We start from the raw sequence: 19340 nt of genomic DNA on the forward strand, positions 1-19340 counted from the left end.
CCAAAAGCAGAACCTTTAATAATAGTACTCTTTTGAGCTGAGTTTGATAACCTTCTTCTCCGCCATCTCCTCCACGGCATGGGCGTATCCCGCCACCGACACCACCACCACCACGTCGTAGCTACCTTCACCTTTCTCCTACTCGCTTCCGCTTCACTCGGCACTCGTTCTCAACTCGGTAACTATTTTAAAATTTTCCAACTCGAATATTCATGTAGTACGATGTAGCCACTGACTCAGTCCAAACTCAGTACAGTTTCATGCTGGTTTATGCAGACGGCAGGTTCCGGGAGAGAGAAGGGAGCAAGAGGAGAAGTGGGTCGGGGGTGTGGGACCGGTTCTTGTCTCAGAAACAACTAAGTGGACCGGGCTCTCAACCGCCCTCTTGTAGATCCAACTGCGGGAGTTGCTCGCCGTGTAAGGCGGTTCACGTCCCGGTTCAACCGGGTCTGGCGATGCCATTGGAGTACTACCCCGAAGCTTGGCGTTGCAAGTGTGGGAACAAGGTTTTCATGCCCTAAAAACTAAAGGCAAAGTAATAATACACTGAAATCTAAGGGTTTTTTTTTGGTTTTCTCAAATAATAAACAATGCTGGTTTGGTTAACTTACATCCTTGGTTGTTTTGTTTGTTTATATAGTGAATTTTGCTTTGGGAATGTAAGTTGATTATAATGTGAGATTACCTAGAGGGATGTCTCATCTCTCTCTTCTCTTTGCTTTCTACTTTTATCTTTCTATTTTGCTTATGATCTTTCTCTTTGTTTTTGTACAAGATAGTCAAGTAAGTCTTATTCCTATAATATCGAGTTTCAAGCAGTTGAATCTGTAAAATGTATATTATCAATAATTAAAAAAGATTTAAAATAAGTATCGTTGTGATAATGCAGAGGCTATGAGTTTAAATATGTATTACATAATCTAATCAAAGGATTTGTCATGGATAACAAATATTGACAATCCAGTGATAAAATTAGAAAAAGTGGATAGTGTAAGTGATCAAAACGTAATTTTATTAGTTTTAGTGATAGTGAGTGAATAAAATCAAAATTGGAGGGATCAAGTTTATAGTTTTCTCAATAATATATCTAAGTAGCTTATCTATTCATGTTTGTATAATATTACTATAATTTTATAATTTATCATATTTTTACCAGGCTTACAATATTTTATATATGTATAAATTTTGGTACGTTAATAATTTATACTATTTTTAGTTTTTGAGATATTATTATATGTTTTTGTTGTAAATTTCGATTATTAGTTTTTGTATTATGTATAATTTATCACTGTAATCTTTATACTCTAGTTTTATTGTTTTAGTCCATATACTTTTTAAATTTTAGTTTTAATCCTTATAGTGGTGGTTATATCTACTAGGTCAGATTATTAGTTCATATACAATGTATAAGTTATAGATTTAATTTAATTATTTTTAATTCTAAAATTTAACAATTATTGTCTAAACTAATATTGAAAATTTAAAATATAAAATATAAAAAATATTAAAAATGATAAAGATAAAAGGCATAAACTAAACTTTTAATTTACATAGAATATGAACCAATTATATTTGGTTGTTTATATTTTACTTGTAAATCTTCATTGTAATTCTGTATATTTTTTATTTTTAATAAAATTAATGATTTTCTATCGAAAATTGTTACTTTATTACTAACTTAATATCATTTTCAAATTATAATTAGTTAAATAAACAACATAATTACATTGATATCGAATCAATATAAAAAAAAGAAATTGATATGTATTGATTGACATAGACAATAGCATTATGTTACATCATGAATATACATTTCTATGAAGTGAGAAATTATAAAAAAAAATATTTAAGAACGGGCATTTTTAAGAAGTATGTTAGAAATTTAAGGATATGAAATTAAGTCGTCAATAAAAATATATAAAACCCTGAAATTGTATGAAAATATAATGTTTCAAAAGTTATGACTACTTCCATCACCCTTAATCTGGGATAAGTATAAGATAGTATATATTTAAAGATAACTCTCAACCATTTTACATTGAACGTTGACACTCCTGACATTCATGGTGCTCGAAATCGGGACCTCAAGGAATAACAATAATTCTTTTACTACTGAAATATCTTGATTCGTGCATATCGAAATATATATGATTTCGAGAGAAAAAAAGGACGAAAATGGAATGAAAGAACACGTGAAAGGTGAATAAGAATGGGGGAGAGGGTTGCATTATTTTTGGTTTTGGAGAAGGACTACATAGATAAGAGTATCAATGGGAATAAGGATGGGGACATCTTGTTCCTTTGTTGTTTCCTTTTCTTCAACATTCTTTTCCCCGTGGATGTAAGTAATAACGGTAAAAAAAAAATAAAAATAACATTATAAACTTTCATATGTTATCGATTAATATTTTAACAGGTAAATTATGCGTTTAATACATAAATTTTTAATTTTGATTCATTTTAGTACTTAAACTTTTAATTTTTTTCAAAATCATACTTAAACTTTAATTTTTTGTTTTATTTTAGTACTCCTGCTCAAAATTTAACATTAATTATTGAAAAAAATATGAAAATTTAGGTAATAGAATAGATCAAAATTGATAGTTTATGTACTAAACCCATTAAGTTTTTAACGGTGGGATGCTAAAATGAATTAAACATTAGATATGATTTTGAAAAACTAAAAGTTTAAGTATTAAAACTGTTGACGAAAACGGGTAAAGAAAACAAAAGAACACGAGAATTTTACGAGGTTCGGCAATGTGCTTACGTCCTCGGTGCCTAGGCGGCGCTAGAAGTTTTATTCAATGATTTTTTAGGTCTAGGTTACATCTCTATTTATAATAGAAAACGGGTAAAGAAAACAAAACAAAATTTTGCTGTGCTACCTTTTAATTAAAAAAATAAAAAGTACAAAAACTAAATGTCTATTAAATTATTTCTCTTTTGTTTTTATTATTTTGATATTGAGAACCTATTTTGCTCACATTATTTAATATTTTTCGTAAAATGTATATATTTATTTTCTTTGAGACTAGTAGAAATGGAAAGCGTTATATGTAAAATTTAATTAATGATAAACTTTTGCTCTTAATATTTATATAAATAATCATTTTATTTTTTATTTTTTAAATATTTTAATTTCTAATATTTTTTAATTAAAAATAATTAATGTTAAATGAGAATAGTTAATTGACTAATGATTGACACATATTTTTTAATATGATATATGTTATATCATTAAAATACTAAAGTGATGACGTGAAATATAACACGTTATATTAAACATATATATTGACTATTAATCAACTAGTAATATTTATCTAACGTAATCTGTCTAGGCTAAAATTGAAACATTAGAACTAAAGTTTTAGAAAACAAAGAATCAAAATAACTATTTTAATACTGCTTGAAATTAATTTTATTATTATAACTAAAATATTATTTATAAGGAACATTAATATGTATTTATTTATGTATTGAAATCCTAAAGGAGAGTATGTAAAGTCAGTTTGGCCATATCTCCATCGGCAATCTCTCAGTCCTCACGTCACATCTAGTTGTGATGTGATGTTTGATTTAACAGCAATTGTTAGGATGTTGCTGGACTACCCTCTTTTTAGTATTTGTTATACTTTATTTATTAACAATATTATTCTTTTATATATTTTACGAAATGTTCTTTAACAAAAAAAAAAGTCAAAAGTTAAAATAAAAATAAGATATTATTTGAATATAATAATATTGAGTTTTTGGCTTAATGCTAAAATAAGTGTCTAAATTATACTTTTTGTGTTGAATAGGTGCTTATAGTATTTTTGTCATTTCAGGTATTAAACGTTACAAACGTTAGGTGCTCGGGACATCAACGACGTTAATTTCCTCAATTAAGTGACACGTGTCACAATTTGATAATTTTAAAAATTTTATATAAAAATTTAAAAAATAAAACTATATAATGTATGAAAAAAGAAAAACAAATAAATTTTGAAATAACCACAAAACTTTGAAAACCTTCATTTTAACTCCCAAGCTGGGGTATCGATACTAAATTTGGTTTCGATGTTTTGAAAAAATACCTTGGTATCGATACCCCTATATGGAGTATCAATAGTCATACCCTGGTATCGATACCCCTATATGGAGTATCAATAATCCTACCATGGTATCGATACTCTATGAATGAGTATCAATATTATCTCTTTAAAAATACCTTGTTTTTGCCTGAAAGATGAACAATATTGATACCATCGCTACGAGGTGCCTTGTTTTGGCACGAAAAATCCCATATTTTCACCCAAAAATCCCCCTTGAGGTCCCCAACTAATGTTTAAGTGTTTTATTTGATATTAAAAGTCATAAAGAAGGCTTTAAACGTGCTAAACACCACAAAACTTAAAATCTACCATGAATGTTCCATGACTCACCTTTAGGTTAAAATGCGTCTCTAATGACTCACAAGTGATATGAGGAAGTTGTGAATGTGTTACCTTGAATTCTTTATTGCTAGAAATGTCCTCAAATCACCTAAAAGACAACTTCTCATTTCCTCTTGCCCTTGAGCTCTCGCCCACCTCTTTCACTAATCAAAGACAAGAAAAGGAATTACTAACTTAACTAGATAGTTGGATTAAAGTTAAAAACACTTTCTATAACTTGAATCTAATAAAAACAAGCAAGAATCCATAAATTTTCTTAAACCTCCCTAAAAATCATTTCTTGGAAACTAAGTGTAAAACTTGAGTAATTGAGCTTGAATTGAAGCTCTTTGATTGAAGATTTTCATGCTTACCTTATCTAACCCCAACTAGACTCAAAATTTTTGAAACTTTCACTTAAAGGAGGAATGAGAAGATAAGAAAGGTGAGATAAAGAGAAGAGTGTTTGGTGAACTAATAGGGGGTGTTCACGTAACAAAACATAAAATAGGAGGTTTTCAACCTTTAAATTAAGCCATGGGTAAATTGTACTTTTGGTCCATTTTCTTTATTTTCCTTAATAAACTCATCCCACATTTCTATCACTTGGGCCCAAGTCAAGACCAAATTCAATGTAAATAGGTCCAATTACTCTAATAAGTCTTTAAGGTTCTATTTATAGCTCTCGGGTTAAGCCAAACTACTAACTCAAGATTTAAGGTGTTGCTACTCTCTCTTTTTAATAAGAATTTTCGTCTTCGAAATTTACCTTTATAGAAGAGATGTAGATACTGGAGCCACATATCTTAATCGGTCTCCCAAGCAATTTCTTCAACCCCATGATTCATCGAAAGACCTTTACTAAGGGGATTTTTTTATTTGTCATCTCTTTTACTTCTTTGGCCAAAATTCGAATCAACTCTTGCTAATAGGTCATGACGAGGCTCAACTCGACTTGCTTAAGAGATAGGACATGCGAAGGGTCTAAACAATACCTGTAGACACCCATTCTCGTCTGAACAATAGATAGATAGATATACATAATATAAAATAAATGTTTAGTTTTTAAAAGAATTATATATGATATATATTATTATCATTTATTATTATTACATATTATTTTTATTTATTTTTACTTATTTATTTTACTTTATTTTGTTTTCCAGGTTTGATCCAAAAGAAGTCAAAATCCAAAGTCCATGCCCATTTCCCAATCAAGGTACAAATACAAATCCCAAATGAGCAATGCAAGCCTAACCCAACAAGCAAGCCCGACTAGGAAGCCCAAACGTAGATTAGGGTTTTGTATTAAGTTAGCCACCGCACACGCTCACAGTCATTCGATCAAGGTGAGAATCAACGGCCCAGATCGTGTTTAGATTAGGGTTTTATAACCCTAAAGGCACTAGCATCGCATCACACAAGACGTTGGATCTGATCAAATGATCCAACGGTCAACAAGAGACTAGGTAGCACCAGAGGTTACCCACCGACGAGAAAACGACACGTGAAGACCACACGCCGACGAGAAGGCCATGCGTCGTATATAGGCATTTCGAACTTTTTCATACAATTCCAACAAGCTAATCAGAGCGAAAAGGGAACAAATCCTTTCTCAAATCATAGATAACAAAGAAAATGAAAAAAACCAACGTGCATGGCAATGAAACCCAAAAGTCAAGAAAAAGATAGTGAGAAAATGAAATCGAAGCAAAAAGGGAATAATTCCTTGAATTAACAACAAATCCCAACTGTTTAAGGATTCACGGTTACAGATTTAAGGGTAAAATATTCCCTCTTCAAGCTATATAAACCTTTGCGAAAAGAAGGTGGAGACATGAGTAATTGGGAGGAGCAACATTCGAAGCCCATTAAAGATAACATAAATCAAAGGTGGAAGAGACGAGGGACTTAGCCTTTTCACCGGAGGGAGCCCTATGGAAGCCAACAACAGTCGAAAACTCGAACATGCACCGTCGAAAAAGGAAAATGGTGAGTCTTTCTGTTTAGATCTACATCAAGGGGCCCTTGTTTGGAGATTTGGTCGGTAGGGGTGATTTAGAATTGATGAGAGCTTTTTAAAGGGGTAGTTTTTAAGGGTCTGGAGGTCAAAGCAACGTGTCGAGAGGCGTAGGCGGTGGCTCTGGAAGAGAATGGCCGGAGAGGGTTAGAGAATTTGAGATAATGAGAGGGGAGTGTTTTTGAAAGAAATGTTACAAATGAGGTTGAAAAGGGGCATTTGGCTTAGTTATATATTAGGGACTTTTGTGTATTTACAAGTTTCTTAAACCATTTCTTTAGTCCCCCTTGATTTGATGTGTAGTTCATTTCAGTCCCCTGCTGTAAATTGGCACATGAATTTCATTTTAAATGCAATTTGGTCCATTTTAATTTGATTATTGACGTGTTTCTTTATTTTGAAGTTTTTTATTTATTTTAATTTTAATTTTAATTATTTTATTATTATTATTATTATTATTATTAGTATTAGCTCATTAACATCAATTTTATTTTTGAAATGGATCTAATTAAAATTCAAAGTTAATCAAAAGGCAAACAATTCAAATCGATTTTAAATTTTTATTTTAAATTATTAATTTTCGTAATTAAGAAAACTGGATAATCGAATGGTACCAAAAGGGTGATTCAGGTGTGCTAATATTTCTCGATCATAAATGACTCCGAAATTCGATAAAATCTATGGTAAGACGCAGATCAGGTAAATGGGCAAAATCAAGGTGTCCGATCTACCTCATTCAAAACGATCGATGGTGACTCCATCATGATTTCAAGTTGAAGCGTGAACCACCCGAAGGGGCTGTTGCGAAAGATTGACAACTTCGCTGGGGATAAAAGATAGTCAGGCCAAAAATCGATTACCTGGTTGTCTTCTTAGGTGAAAATTGTAAGATTAAATTTTATTTTATTTTCGATCTTTTTTTTACCTTTGATTATTTTTCAAATAAATAGTTATACTGATGTTTTCTCTAAGTGTTTTCAGGTTTTCCATTTTTTATTCTAAGCTCTAAACCCAATCTCTAAACCCATTTAAGTAGGGGTAAAAGCGAAGCCTTGAAGAGAATTTATTCTTCGTGCAGTCCTAGCCTAACCTTTGAGATTTGTACGCCTTATGTCTTCGTAGGAATTTATTTCTCGTGCAGGCATAGGGAAACATATCTCCTTGAGTTTAACTCAATCCACTAAGTTTGTGATGGGTTTAGGATTAAGGGTCTAACAAGTCTAATGGGGCACAAGCAAAGAGAATTTGGGTCCCTTTTTAGAACCCAAACCGTGTTACTGTCAGGAGATTATAGTCTACCCCTAAATCACATGCCAAACCCCTAGGATATTGTTAGTTTATTTCCTGCCCTTTTATTGTTCAAAGCATGAAAACTAGGAACTCATATGGTTAGGATTTTATTTCCGACAAAGAGTATGCGGGATTTGAAATCATGATCGAGTAGGAATGAAAGCATGTAGGGTTGATATCATGCGGCTAGGAATTATTGTAATTTTGCTTTTAATATTAATTTACCTTACTAACCTTGTTTATTTTTGTTTCATTTTTAGTTTCTTTTATTTCATTTGCATCATTGCATTGAGGTGTTGATCTACAAAGTGTTCGTCAAACTCTGGATAGCATTCATTAATGAAAAAAATGGGTTATAGTGTAAGAGGTTAAAACGCAGTGGCACGATTAAGAAGGATAAGACCACGAGATGGCCACGTTAATCGGCTTCACATCAATTGAGCATAATGATGCTGAAAAAAGTATAGGGTAGATAGAAGTACGATAGGAAGAATTTTTTTCAAAATCTGCCTCATGAACAGGTGAAATCCGAGCATCATTACAGTTCTGGAACCTACAACCCATCCGGAAAAAATACATTAAACTCAAAAGGTTTTGTATAGACACAAAAAAGCGAGCAAGCTTCATATAATCTTTTACGATGGAGGACCTCAACGGAGAATAGTTCCAACGAAAGTGTAGTGATCATTCAGTAGCTCCTAGGGTAAGTCCACAGAATGGCTCATCGGGAGACACTAAGGCAATAAGATATGACACCCAATCAACAACCAATAAAGTGAGGAAACTTGCTGAAGTTGCCCAGAGTTCAAGAAGACGAACATTTAAATGTTTCTAGCCTCTTTTTATATGACACTTTGGTCCCAATGAAGGCTATTTTATCGCGACAGACACTTTTTTGGATCAATGCCTCGAGTTCATCATGCATTTTACATTTTGGTTCACTTAGCTTAGCATTATACGTTCATAACGACTAACAAGTGTCATTTCATTCATCAAAGGAAAAGCATTGGATTCATCTCATCCACACAACACTCGACACAAGACAAGACAAATAGAAGCAAGGATGAAAGAACTCAAAGAGAACTTTTCCAAGCTACAACAGGATTTAGAAAACAAGTTGAGTCATAATCTCAATACCACTTTGGACTCCATTTCCAACAATCAGAACACTCTAATTGATTAATCGATGATGAGAGATTAATAGGGGTGAACTTTGATAATATTCCGGTGAAGAAACAACAACACCACTTTTGAAGTTGGTAATTATACCTAGGTATCAGGCAAACTCTTCTATCACAAGGGGGCAAACTAGAGTAACCAATCTAGGCAATGATCCCGAGAATTACATCTTAGTCTTCGATGAGAATGATAAGTCTCAAAAAGTGGAGAAAAACATAAGACACTTAAAAGAACATGAAGGTTGTTAGAGGAGATAAAAACTTCTACAGGATCGATGCCTCAGAATTAAGCTTAGTCCCAAATATCATATTGTCGCCAAAGTTCAAGGTTTTAGATTTCGAGAAGTATAACATGAATAATTGTCCTTCAATACACTTAACCATGTTCTGTCGAAACATGACAGTACATGTCAACAATGATCAAATCTTGATTCACTACTTTCAGGAGAGCTTATCAGGCTTGGCTATACGATGGTACAATCAGTTGAGCATGACTCACATCAAAACCTGGAAGGATCTTGCTAAGACATTCCTAGAGTAATATAAACATGTAAACGAGATGAGACCAGACCGTGTAATACTGCAAGGGATGGAGAAATGAGCAAACGAAAGTTTCCAATAATACGTACAATGATGGAATAATGAAGTGGTGCAAGTTCATCATCTTTTAGACGAAAATAAGACAAGGAAACTTTTCGTGCACACTCTCAAAGATTCTTTCTTCGGACATTTGGTTATAATCACTTCTGGGAGTTTCACTGACATCATAATGGCTGGTGAAATGGCTGAAATGGCCATCAAACAGGGAAAAATTAAGGGACATGAATCCTATAAGAGTTAGTCTTCAAGGAAAAAGAAATGAGATGTCAACAATGTTACTGTCTCATAGCCAAAGTCAACTGCACCATCAAAGCAAATTTACCATATTCTGATGGCATATCAAGAGTTGTTTTTGTAACACCCCCAACCCGTACTCGACCCGGATACGAGTCCGAGATGTCACATTGACTTTTTAAAACGATGTTCTTATAAAATAACAAAACATTTGAACTTATATTAAGAAAATACGATCATATACTATGAAATTATGTTTCATTATAAAAATTAAAAAAATACCTCTTTATGAACAATACTATACGGTATAAACAATACCGTGAACAGTACCGTGAACAGTGCTAGAGTGTACTGATGCATAAAAACATCGAATATAAATTATGTATCGATGCACTGCTACAATAACTTCAGCTCAAATTATATAAAACTCATAAAAAATAAACTTTCATTAGTATAAAGTTACCATTTACATAAACACTTTTAAACCTTTACAAAACTCAATCATATGATTTTACAAAACCGATTAGAACATATCATATTCAAACCTTTATTTACATGCCAACCACTATAAGTATTACAAAATACATAATATTAACTTCTTTTCTGATCTGATCTTTGGAAAGGAGAAACTGACATGTCTTGCATAACTTTTATCAATCTTCATCTTCTTGGAACCTACGTGTGAAATAATCACACGCTAAGTCGTTGACTTAGTGAGGCATATAAAACATATAATAAACCAAAGAACATTCCATATATAACAAAAATGCATACATGCATATATATATATATATATAATCATTATCATCATTTATGTTTCTATCATATTCATACACTATTATCATTCATATTTCTTATCTCTTGTTCATATAATCTCTTATGTTCTTATCATATACCTTATATCTCATTCTTATAACAGATGCAATAACTCATAACACACATATATCATTTCATACAATTCATATCACACATCATATATATATATACATACATTATATTTAGGATTATCTCTTTATTAGCCCATGTACATTATTGAGAACTTAAGGTATTCAAGTACATTGAGGTTATGCACTATTACTGTCACCACAGTTCGTATAAGTCCCACTAAGTGGCATATGAAATTTGTCCCGAATGACCTATGTATTTGTCCCAAAGGACCGCGTAGACCCTCGACTCTTGGCATGCCAACTATACCTATAGCTCTCGTATCATATAACATGGGCATTATCATTTATAACAGTTCATATCATTGCTCTTATGATCCCATATTTCTTTTCTTCTGTCACATACTACACATATGTGTATCCATCTATCTCTTATCATATAACATGTATCACGTATTGCATATTCATATGTCACATAGTTCATATCGCTTTACATGGAATCACGTAGGTTGTTTCATATGGCTTATATCATTTCTCCTTTGTTCATATACATATGTCATATATTGTTCACATATATTCATATATACATCACATAGCACATAAAATTAACATATCATGCATATCACATAGTTGATATCATATTTTTCATATATTTATATAGTTCAATATCACATATCGCATATAATAACATATGACACCTATACACATTTTTATGTACTCATGCACACATAAAGATCACATAACATTTTAGAAAATACTTTTTACCATAATAACTCCGTCACTGGCTCATCATAAGCCAATGTTTGATCGATAACATAAGTACAATTAAATTACACTCACCTTAGCCTTGCTTTGAATCGATCCTAATTCTTTGATTGTTCCATAACTTGTTTAGGCTCAATATCTACATAAACATAATTTTCGAGACGATTATAAGAAGCCTAAACCATATAACTTGGTATTAATAACTTAGGCTAATTTAATAAACCAAACTTCAACTTTTCCTTTAGGAGTGTACCGATGCACTATGTATGCATCGGTACCCAAAATAACTTTGAAATTTTCATGCATCGATGCACCCCTTAATGCATTGATTCACCTTTAAAATTGGTCTTAGTGGATCGATGCCCATTCATAGTGTACCGATGCACCTGTCAATTATAAACTGATTTTACCCGAAAATTCCATAACTTTTCATTAAAATTCTTCATGTTTTATTCTCTTTTCTATTCTTAACTCAAGTACATATACTTAAACTAATTTCTACTCATTCAATACACCTTTAACCTTAAAATTCCATCTTTCATATGGAAATCAATAATCATACCAAATTTTCAAGATGCTCTAAATCTAATTCTATCACTTCATATCTCATAATTAAGTTGATGACAAGTCAAATTTAAATTCAAATTCAACTTATCAACTCTTTTCCAAAAATTCACTTAAAAACCCATTTTCTTTAATCTTTCATAACTTCTTAATCTTTTGATTTTAAGACAACTTAAGCTTTCCTTAAGCTTAAGTATCACCTAAGGATCAAAACCCATACTTAGAATCAACAAACAATCAAGTAATCAGAAAACTTACCTTTGCTTGGAGTGCTTCACGTTGAAGAAAAGGAAAGAAGAAGAAGAAGTTTTGGAGAAAATATCTCTTTCATATTTTCCTTCAGTAACTCTATGACAAGCATATGGTATCGCCTTATCTCATGGATCCTCTAAAGCCACCATACCCTAGGTGGTACGATGAGAGCGTACATTGTGAATATCATGGCAGTGTCGCGGGGCACTCAGTCACAATTTGTCATGCGTTCAAGAGTATAATCCAAAGGCTTCAAGACACAAATCACATTCACTTCAATAACTCGAACGTGGTGTAAATTTCTAATCGTGACAGGAGTTAATAGGTCTATATTTATCCACGAGGTTGTGTCGTCTGAAAAATATGTTTTTTCTGAATTTGTCCTTTTTATTAAATAAAATATATCTCTTTTACTATCAACAATGAAATATTTTTTTTATTTTAATGAATACTAAATACAGTGAAATATACATATGAAAATCAAGGTTATAGCCTTTGACATATAACAAGGTTAAATTCCCTGAAAAAACAAGGTTTGTTTACCATTGAAACAAATGTGACATTTCGTAACACAATAAAGTAATCAAATACTTAGAAGGAAGACAAAATAAAACATTATGGTACATGACATTGCAATACATGTTAGCTTGCATGGCCATTGAGCACGTTAAATAATGATAAACGATATTTACAAATAGAATTGTGGAATAGACGAATTTGGCTTATATCAGTTGCTTGGAAATTGAGCTCTAAGGATGAAGTTTCATGACTTACACTGACACTCAGACTATCACAGATTCTTCTTGAAAGGATTAGGAAATATTGAAATCAAATACTCAAGGAATAATGTGGTACTCTGCTGAAAGTAATAAGCTGAAAGGTAATAAGCTGTTAATCTTCGGAGGTAATGTCTGAAGTAGCTATGAAGGTAATGTCTGAGTTTTATGAAGTGAGTTTTTTTTCGAGTTTGTCAAGTCAAATACTTTCTGACACTTGAATTCTTTAATTAAGGGTATTCTGCTAACGTAATGGGGCATGTTAATTTCCCTAACTTTATGAATATGATTACATTCAGATAATGACACTAGTCTCTATATGTCGAGATGAATCTCCCAGCAAAATCTAAAACGACGACACCAAAATTAACGAATTATAATTTAAATAAATGCAGTAAGGTCCCAAAGTAAATGTAAATTGAGAATGAGTTTCAATGAAAGGTGAACTAAGGGAGTTAAGAAACATCTATTATAGTTGACTACACAAAAACACTTAGGAGTTTTGGTTTTAGATCAATATTTATGTACTATCTTTGGTTAAGTTGTTTATGAAGCTTGAACAAATGGAAGATTCTTGATAACTGAAATATAAATGCTCTCTAAAAAGTTTCACATTGAAATGTGCCAGTTGCGTTATTTTGTCTACTTCCCATTAGAAGGTTATTTCGAAAACCTTCAAAAACCATGAATCTCTGATAATAAAAACCAAAGACATAAAACATAACCAAATCACATGGCCTTCCCAGATTACCTATGGATCTTGGCACTTGTCAAAGGGCTATAATCTTTGAAATCAACATGTGTGATTTATTTGTTTTATATTCAGTGAACTGATACTTTGCTTCAATCGCTCTGACATCTTCTTTGCAAAATACGTCTCTCAAACAAGACATATTTTCTTGAAAATTTAGTGTGGCATCCCAATCAAAGAAAGTATGATGTTGCGAAGAAGAAGGTAACATTACAACCCATGGCCAGGCATGGTACTGGATCAAAAGAGCAAAATATAACTATTCTAACTAATTATTTCAAAGTGAAAGTGGCCGAAATAAATGGTTACTTCATCCAACACAGTGTTTCTCTTTACTACGAAGATGGTCGTCCTGTAAGGTGAAAAAGACCTACAACAATGAGTTGGCAGGAAAGAGTTTTTCCCGTGATGAAGAGAAGTCTGTTCACTATCGAGTCCCTCTTGAAGAATGAGTTTACTATTGTACTTGAGGACGTTATCCCTGATGGTATTGGTAACCCAAATGAGTGTGAAAGAAAGATAGCAAGAAGCTATTCAAAGACACATTGGAAGTGGTTTGCATTTGAGCTTTCAAGTCATGCAAGGAAACCCTTCACAAAATACTGATTCATCAACCATTGTAATGATACAACTGGTTCCAATAGTTGATCATCAATCATGAGTACAAGATCACTGAATGGAGTGAGAAAATGTGCAAAGATCAAATATTTCCTATGAAACCGTCAGTTTTAGGGCAATGTCATCTCTAAAAATACATGAGAAGAAATCAAGATTGATAGAAGAAGATCAAGACTTCTATTCAAAAAGGAGAATAGAAAAAATGATACATTTGCATTTTAGGCATTGATAACTCTGTAAAAGGTCACATTTTGGAAAATTTTCACTTAAGTTATTGAGTGTCTAATAGCTCATTTAGGACTATGTAGATGAATTTAGAAGCATTTAGTTGCATGTGGTGGAATTCAGTATGCAGCGGAATTTTATTTTAAAAGCGGTGCTACCTTATGGGAAAGGTGCTTGTCTGATGATGTGCAGGTTTTGAAAGCAATGAAAAGAGGAAAAGAAATGCCATGACATAAGAAGATTGCTGAGCAGAATTAAAATTCCAAGTTCAACCGACATTTTGAAAGCGCTTAAAGTGCGAGAAGATATTTTTGAAGCCAGTTGTATCCGAATCTCCGAGAGCTCTGCCCGAGAAATCTACCTCGTAGATCCGTCTGGAGGGATCGGCGCTGCAACCACCAGTTCTGCTGCAGACGACGCCTGATCCTGCAGATCCTGTCTGTCCTTGGGCGCCTGTAACGGGATTATGCCGGTCACTCAGCCAGCTACCCAGGCTGTATCATAGCCTGTTCAACCTAACTCCCAAGTAACTTAACTATGGTTTTAGAGTTTCCTAGGAAAGTCAACACCAAGTCCTAGGATTAGTTTTCCCCTATAAATAGAGGATAAAGCCACATTGTTGAAGACTTTGGTTCCACGACGTTTTGAGCTTAAATAGAGAGAGAAAAAAGTCTATTCTTTTCTCTGTCAATCCTACTTGCCGTAGCATTTCTCCGTGACAAGCCTGAGGGAGTGGCGTTCTAGGCATCCGAGAGGAACTAGTTCACTAAGGGTAGTTTGTGGTGGCCGAGGGAAGCTTCGGTAGTTCACGTCGAAGGCTTTTCCTCATTCCCTTAGTTATTTGCTTTCATATTTTATCATTTGGGATGTAAGGAACGAATAAACTTGCTTTGTGCTTGTTTATTTCGAACCCCACCATGAACTAATCCTATTTGGTGGGAGTTCATTTTGGATGTTTAAGTTTTATTTCAATGAATAGTTACTTTTCTATGCTATAATCTGTTTTGTTTATGAAACTTAGTGCCTTAAGGTTGTAGGAGCTACGAGAGTAGCCATTCCTTAGGAGATTCTTTGGGTTTGAAAGAATATCGAGATAACACATCTTTAGTGTTCGAGAGAAACTAGGGAGGAACTACATAAACAAAGGGTTCTAGGTAGTAACTAGGCCTAATCCACCTTAGAGATAAGGTTAGGATTTCATTCAAATAAAAGAAGCTGTGCAAGAACGATAGGTTAGATGTTAATGTTGCCGCAAAAAGGTATTACCGAGACATATCATGTTATCTGGACCAATAGGATCACTGCATGGGTGTATGCCAATCGGTTTTGCCAGGGTATCTTTAATCTGTCGAGTCCCTTACTAGAGATAGCACCATTTGCTACGACATATCCATTTGCTACCATACCACCATTCCATTTCCACAACATCCACCTTATTTTGCCACAACATTATCATTTGTACATACCATCACTAACTTTACTTAGGTGACAAAGTAAAGCGCTTTGATAGAACTTATTCGACTTCCTCTAATTCATGTGGAGACGATACTCACTTATCACTGTATTACTTGTTCGATTGTGTATACTTGCACATATATCCGTACTCATTTATAATACTCATACCGAGCGGACAAGTTTTTGGTGCCGTTGTCGAGGAATTGCAACTGGAAGTTAATTTTGTTTTGTCAAAGAATTTTTATTTTACTTGTTTATTTTTTGTATAGTTTTACTTGTTATTTTCCTTTTCTTTTTTAGGTTTTTATTTTACGTGCTCAAGCAAATATGTATCAGATCAGAAATCAAGGAATTGGTCAAGAGGAATATCAGAATGTTGAGGTAATTCTGAATGCTGGGAATGCAGCTAGGTCTCGTAGTATTTGGGATCATTTAAACCCAATCATGGACGACCTAAATCCTGGAATTGTGGAACCCATGATTCTGGCAGCCGACTTTGAGCTCAAACCAGTTATGTTCGACATGTTGGACTTTATTGGACAGTTTGGTGGTACTCCTCAGGAGGATGCAAGGCAACATGTTCGGGAATTTTTAGAGGTCTGTTATTCTTTTCAACAACAAGGTGTGCATGAAGATATGCTAAAATTGAAGTTATTTCCATATTCTTTGAAAGATCACACCAGGGCATAGCTCAATAGATTACCTTCCGACTCGATAAGGTCTTAGGCTGACTTGTGCAAAAAAATTTTGCTATCGCATAATCAACCCAATATGAACAACCATCTTAGAAATGTCATAGTATCTTTTGACCAAGGCGATGAAGAGTCTATGTATGAGTGTTGGGATCGATACAAAAGTTTGCTTTGCAAGTGCCCCAATCATGGATTCCATGACTGGACTCAAGTTGTGATGTTCTACGATGGAGTCAATACACCCACGAGGATGATGCTAGATGCCTTGGCAAATGGGACACATTACTTGACAAATCACTAGCAGAGGCATTTGAAATTATGGATAGGATTGCCACCAACGATTTACCAATTTTCATCTACAAGGCTTGGCCTTGGGCGAAAATCCATAGAGCTTTCGAGCTAGATTCTAAGGATTTGGTGTCCACCCAACTTACTGCTATCACCAATATGTTGAAGAATTTGCAAAGGCCAAGTGAGGTGAGAGAAGTAAAGGTATCCAATTCAGCATACAACATGTTTATTATGCCATGGCAATCACAATGAGAGCGAGTATTCGACCAATTTGGAATCCATCCATTATGTAGATAACTATAATCGAGGCAACAACAAGCCCTATTCTAACAATCTTGGATGGTGTCAGCGTCCAAACTTCTCTTGGGGAAATCAAGGAACCAGCAATGCTAGTCAGCCCGGTAGGCAGCAGAACTTCAGTGACTCCTAGGGTTCCCAAATGAATATGCCATGGCATAATTCTAATGAGGGAGTACCATCTTCATCTAACACAAGCACTTTGAAGGCCACAATGCTAGATTTTATATCAACCACGAAGACCATGTTGCATGACCATGCGACCTCAATAAAAACCCAAGAAGCTTTGCTTCAAAGCCATAGCTCATCTTTGAGAGCCTTGGAGGGCCAGATAAGTCAAATTGCCACGACATTACAGTCTCGCCCACATGGCGGTCTTACTAGTGATACTGAAGTCACTAAGGCTCAATACATGGAGCATTATGGTACATTCACCTTAAGGAGTGGCACCAAAATCTATAAAGATGCTAAGTTTGGGGGGTAACACTGTGCAAGAAGATTCACATTCACTGGAAAACAATGATGAAGGTTCGAAGAGTGCAGCCAATGAAGACAATAAAAATTTTGCCACGGCAAAAGAAAAGCCCCCATCAGTAGGAGTCGATGACCAAAGGAAAGCTGCAGAATTTTGTCTCAACAAATTTTTTTGCAGTGATAATCAATTGAAGCTTGATGTAGAAGATAAAAAGGAGCTCGAGGATATTCCAAAGGAGATGAGTCAGACTAGCTTACCCATAGCTAGACCATGTATGAAATTTGAACCTTTGGATTCTATTGAACTCACTCATCCTAAACCCCAAGTGATTGATCATCTGTCTAGGCTAGAAATTATAAAAGAATTAAGGAATGAAATGGAGATTAAGGAAAAATTCCCTAATGAGAAATTATTATTTGTCGCGACAGTTTTGTGGCATGCTAACATTGTCAATTTTCTCGTTAGTGTTGTTTTGCTTTCTTACTTCAATAGCCTAGGAAAGAACAAGGTCATACACGATGGTGGCTACTGTCATAGGGATGACACCGACCTCTCCAATGAATTTGCTGCCCAAATGATTTCAAATTGCCACAACAAAAAGGAGTGAAAAGAGATCTTATTCCACTACCATTCAGCTTCACGCAGAGAATACTTTGAAGAAGAAAAGACTACTGCAAAGGTCCTAAAATTAAGATGTGAAATACCCAAAATGCCAAGGCAAAATATTTTGAAGGCATAATTATTATATGTGTGGGGCATTTTGGTCTACACTGGTGCTCCAATCGAACAAGACAAAAATGCCATAATATTTTGATATGTTTCGAAAAACACAGACTCTCAAAAATATGGACAAGGGTAAAGGCCCTACAGTATCTGCACCCACTTAGAAAGAAGACTCAATTACTGTTGGCACAAACGATGACATTGCTCATGATGTCCACCCATATGCATAAATACAACGGCAAATTACAATACTTCTGGCCATGCAGACCCAAGATCAAGTAGCAAATCCGACCAGCAACCTGATGACCTTCTTTGCCTATATCAAGCGATGGGATGAGGATGTGGCAATAGCCTTCATGGAGCTCATTCCGTAGCCCACAAAACCACACGATATAGCAAAATTGGAAATGTCGCAACAATTTCCTATACGAATGAGCAGACGCTGCTTGAAGAATGCATCTAAGTGCGAGGAGCCCCAACTCTCAATTGTCCCTAAAGGTCCCAATACTCCTCCAGTTGCACCCGCTTCTGACTCCGAACACTCCAGCCCCACCCAACTGTATAAGCGCACCCATGGCACGACCGCTACACCACCACTCGTATAAAGTCAAGGTACCTTGCATTGCATTTAATAGCATGTAGTTTCATTTTCCTTAGTTTTAGTAAGCATTGAGGGCAATGTTTCTTTCAAGTTTTGGGGAGGTAGGGTTTTCAAATCATTGCATGATAGTATTAGTAAATTAAATATGCCATGACAATAGTAAATGTTTGAATATTTTTCTGGAATTAGTTAAGGATGCCCGATGATGATGAATCTTGATGGCTAGGATAG

General features: G+C 34.1%; 1 protein-coding gene across 1 annotated transcript; it reads left to right on the forward strand.

Moving 5' to 3' along the window:
- On the forward strand, positions 1-591 carry LOC120184825 (EPIDERMAL PATTERNING FACTOR-like protein 5). The gene is made up of 2 exons (XM_039189206.1): positions 1-178; positions 277-591. Exons 1-2 carry the CDS (start codon positions 79-81, stop codon positions 519-521), a joined length of 345 nt encoding a protein of 114 aa, XP_039045137.1. The 5' UTR covers positions 1-78; the 3' UTR covers positions 522-591.
- The last annotated feature ends 18749 nt before the right edge of the window (positions 592-19340 follow it).

Source organism: Hibiscus syriacus, unplaced genomic scaffold (assembly GCF_006381635.1).
Source record: "Hibiscus syriacus cultivar Baekdansim isolate YM2019G1 unplaced genomic scaffold, ASM638163v2 tig00112957_pilon, whole genome shotgun sequence".
Lineage (NCBI taxonomy): Eukaryota > Viridiplantae > Streptophyta > Magnoliopsida > Malvales > Malvaceae > Hibiscus > Hibiscus syriacus.

Coding starts and splice junctions, on each gene's coding strand:
- LOC120184825 (XM_039189206.1), top strand. CDS start 79: ATGGGCGTATCCCGCCACCGACACCACCACCACCACGTCGTAGCTACC. Junction 179..276: donor CGGCACTCGTTCTCAACTCG/GTAACTATTTTA, acceptor TGGTTTATGCAG/ACGGCAGGTTCCGGGAGAGA.